Below are 3,637 nucleotides of genomic sequence, written 5' to 3'. Positions count from 1 at the left end.
CTTCCCGGTGCCTCCCGGTGCTGCCATCTCGGGCGCGGAGCCCTTCCCCGTGTTTCCCGGTGCTCCCACCCGAGCACGGAGCCTTTCCCGGTGCCTCCCGGTGCTCCCACCCCGGGCACGGAGCCCTTCCCGGTGCCCCCGCCGAGCCGAGCCGCTCCCCCGCCGTTTGGCCATGGAGTACACGCCGCCCCCCGCCAAACCTCAGCTCTCCTCCCGGGCCAACGCTTTCTCCATCGCCGCCCTGATGTCCAGCGGCAGCTCGAAGGACAAGGAGTCCCCCGAGAGCACCATCAAGCCCCTGGGTGAGTGGGGATGGGGGCGGCCGTGGGGCGCGGAGCTCCCGTCTGTTTGTCCGTCCGTCCTCGGGCTCAGCCGCCTCCAAATCCCGGCAGCCAGGTCGGGCACCGGCGGGTTGTCCCCTGCAGAAGGAAAAGCCACCCCATCAAAGCCAGGGAGGTCTTCTCCTCACCTACCGGGGTTGCTCACAGCATGAAGAATTTTCTAAATTTTAAGCTTTATTTATCCAGCTTCGCCATTCCTAGAATAATCTCTCACCTTGTGATAATTAACGTTTCTCCTCGCTGCTGTGAAATGAAACTCTCAAATATTTACCGCGAATCATCTACGGTTTTGAGGTCAAATTAGAGACTCTCCGGTATCCCTTACAAGGGGTAGTAAAACTTGTACGTAGACCCGAAAAACCCCTTCGCTCCCTTCGCTCCACGGCTACTCCATGGGCGCTCATATAGACTGTTTTATGGGGAGGATTTTTATAGTAAATCCTCGTCATTTTGGGGTAAGCGATTTCACTTCTGGGTCGGTCGCTTCGAGTTAGATTCCCGAAGGCTTTTAAAAACCATTAGCATCTTTCTCTCCTCCCCCGAATTTCTGCGGCTAGTGGTCCTTGCGTGTATCCGAGAGTTCGCTGAAAACTGGGGAAAAAAAAAATATTGAAATATTGAGTGTTTGTTACGTTTTCAGGGCGTCAGCGAACAAAATTATATTGAATTTTACAGGAATTTAGTAAAGACAGCTCTCTCGGCGTCTGCTCCATCTAACCAACAGACTCAACAGATTTCACATAGTCCAGGGAGTCATTGTAAACTTTATTTTTCAGTCTAGGCGATAAGCTAGGCCGGGAATGTTGTAGTGTTCCCGTTTGACATATTTGCACTCTCTCGTGTTAAACGTAGCTGTTTTTCATGCTTTTTATTTTTTTTTCCCCGAAAACGCTTGTTCAATAAATTATTTCCAATTAATTTTTCAATTTTATTAATCTTTTTAAACTCCTTACTCCGCATCGTTCAATGAGAAATCGAAGGGGAAGCGATTGCCTGTAATTCAGCTTTTATTCACGGAAGATTGGGGTGAAATCTTCCCCCCTTGCTCTAGGGGCAGGGAACGTTTGTGCGCTCTCGTTCCTCGGTCCCGGAGCCCCCGCAGCCCCTCTCCCTCCTGGCTTCTCCTCTCCTCCGGGCATCTCTCCCCGGGAGGCTTCGGGAAGAGGCGCCGGGCTCCTCCCGGAGCTAATCTCCAAAAATCACCAGCCCTGCTCAAAGGCTGAGCTGACGCCTCTGACACAGGCGGGGGTGCTGGACCAGAGAGGGGGGCAGCTCAACCACAACTGATTTTTGGGTCTGGTTAGCTTTGTTTAGTTTATTTTATTTCATATTTTTTTTTTCTCCGGGCTGAATCCCTCCCCCTTTCCCCCCCTTCTCATTTTATTTCCCTTCCCTCGAACCTTGCAGAGCAATTCGTTGAGAAATCCTCTTGCGCCCAGCCTTTGAGTGATTTATCCAGCCTGGACCCTCACGGGGATTTTAGCAGCAGCCCTTCATCCCTGTGCACCGAGCCCCTCATCCCCACCACCCCCATCATCCCCAGCGAGGAGATGGCCAAAATCTCCTGCAGCCTGGAGACCAAAGAGCTCTGGGACAAGTTTCACGAACTGGGTACCGAGATGATCATCACCAAATCCGGGAGGTAAGGTTGGGCAGCTTCCTAAAAGTGGAAGGGTGGTGGGGAAAAAAAAGCAAACCGACCCAAATCTCACCGGTTTTATTTTGGGAGAGCAGCGCGGATGGGTTAAGGGAAGGGGGAGGGTGGCTGGACAGAAATATTTCCCTAAAAAATCGGAAATTCGGCGTCGTGGGGATATAAATTTAATCAGAGCTTGGCGTGGTTTGATTATTATTTTTTTTTTTTCTCCGTGGCAAAAATGTGCAAAAAAAATTCCAGATTTTTCTCATCACCTCGGACCAAGTTTTTCTTCAGTAAAGCTTCTGGGGTTTGGGTCAGTCAGACGCAGTCGGGTTTTGTAACCCCCAAAGTTACTCGTTATTAATGTAGTTTTTTTGGCAATAATTTTTCTAACTGGTGAGCTCTATCAACACGCATTTTTTTTTTTTAAATAAATTTTAAACCCCCACGTATAAAATCTGCATTTTGAAATTCAACATATTTTAAACGGCTTAAAGTTATTTATTTCTAGTCTACGGCAAAACCTTACGTTTTAAAGGTGTTTTTTGTCAAAATTTAAATGAAGAAAGGAAAAAATTTAGTTTTGAAAATTCCTCCCAGAACTATCGCGAGGAGGCTTTAAAGAATATGCGTCTAAAATAAATGAGAATATTAACGGAAATAATTTCTGCATTATTTCTCTAACGTTAGCATGGATTTCATGGTGGGGAAAAAATCCATGTTTCTAAGGATTTAAGTATAACTATTTTGTGAAATTGTTGTGTGCTTTTAAATAACGGGGGAAAGTGCGTTTCTCTTTTACTTTTCCATTTTGACTTTTTTTTTCCTTTTGCTTCCCCGGTTTTTAAAGCCGAAAAAGAAAGATATTAAACATATATTTTTTTTTTTAAAGATAATAATACAAATGCCTATTAAAGATACCCGGGATTTAACTTGTATCCTGCTAAAGCAGAATCAATAGATGCTTTAATTTTTATTTTTGATTTTTTTTTTTCCACAGGGTTTAAATAGAATTCTCCCTTTTAGCAACTTTTTAGGAGCTCTTTCATTTCTGCTCTCCATCCGCCTATTTATTTCCTGATTTGCCTTTTTCTTTTCTATTTTTTTCCCTTCAGGAGAATGTTTCCTACGATCAGAGTTTCCTTCTCGGGGGTGGATCCTGAAGCCAAATACATCGTGTTAATGGATATCGTTCCTGTGGACAATAAAAGATATCGATATGCCTACCACAGATCTTCCTGGTTAGTGGCTGGAAAAGCTGATCCTCCGCTCCCTGCAAGGTTTGTCGAGTTTACTGCTGGGCTTACACCCCCCTGCCGTTAATCTTCCCGTGCTGTTTGCCAACTGAGGTTTTGCAAAGCTCTGATTCATTCCTGTGATGCAGAATCGGGCCTCGAATCTCTGCTTGGGGTTTGATTTATGAGGAATATTCCAAGGCGTGCAGGATTTGGCTAACAGCTCTTTTAGATATGTATATGTGTGTCCCCCTGCCGTTAATCTTCCCGTGCTGTTTGCCAACTGAGGTTTTGCAAAGCTCTGATTCATTCCTGTGATGCAGAATCGGGCCTCGAATCTCTGCTTGGGGTTTGATTTATGAGGAATATTCCAAGGCGTGCAGGATTTGGCTAACAGCTCTTTTAGATATGTATATGTGTGT

The 3,637-nt window shown here is 46.0% G+C and overlaps 1 protein-coding gene across 1 annotated transcript; it reads left to right on the top strand.

Moving 5' to 3' along the window:
• Nucleotides 1-172: 172 nt before the first annotated feature.
• Nucleotides 173-3,260, top strand: LOC103777758 (T-box transcription factor TBX20-like; the record flags this gene model as incomplete). Its single annotated transcript, XM_008945323.1, has 3 exons — nucleotides 173-302; nucleotides 1,749-1,983; nucleotides 3,096-3,260. Coding segments are annotated over exons 1-3 (530 nt in total), but the record flags the coding sequence as incomplete, so codon positions are not given.
• Between the last annotated feature and the right edge of the window lie 377 nt (nucleotides 3,261-3,637).

Source organism: Merops nubicus, unplaced genomic scaffold (genome assembly GCF_000691845.1).
Source record: "Merops nubicus isolate BGI_N331 unplaced genomic scaffold, ASM69184v1 scaffold31548, whole genome shotgun sequence".
NCBI classification, from domain to species: domain Eukaryota; kingdom Metazoa; phylum Chordata; class Aves; order Coraciiformes; family Meropidae; genus Merops; species Merops nubicus.
Note: the sequence above shows the minus strand (reverse complement) of the source record. Positions and strands in the feature narration are given on the sequence as shown.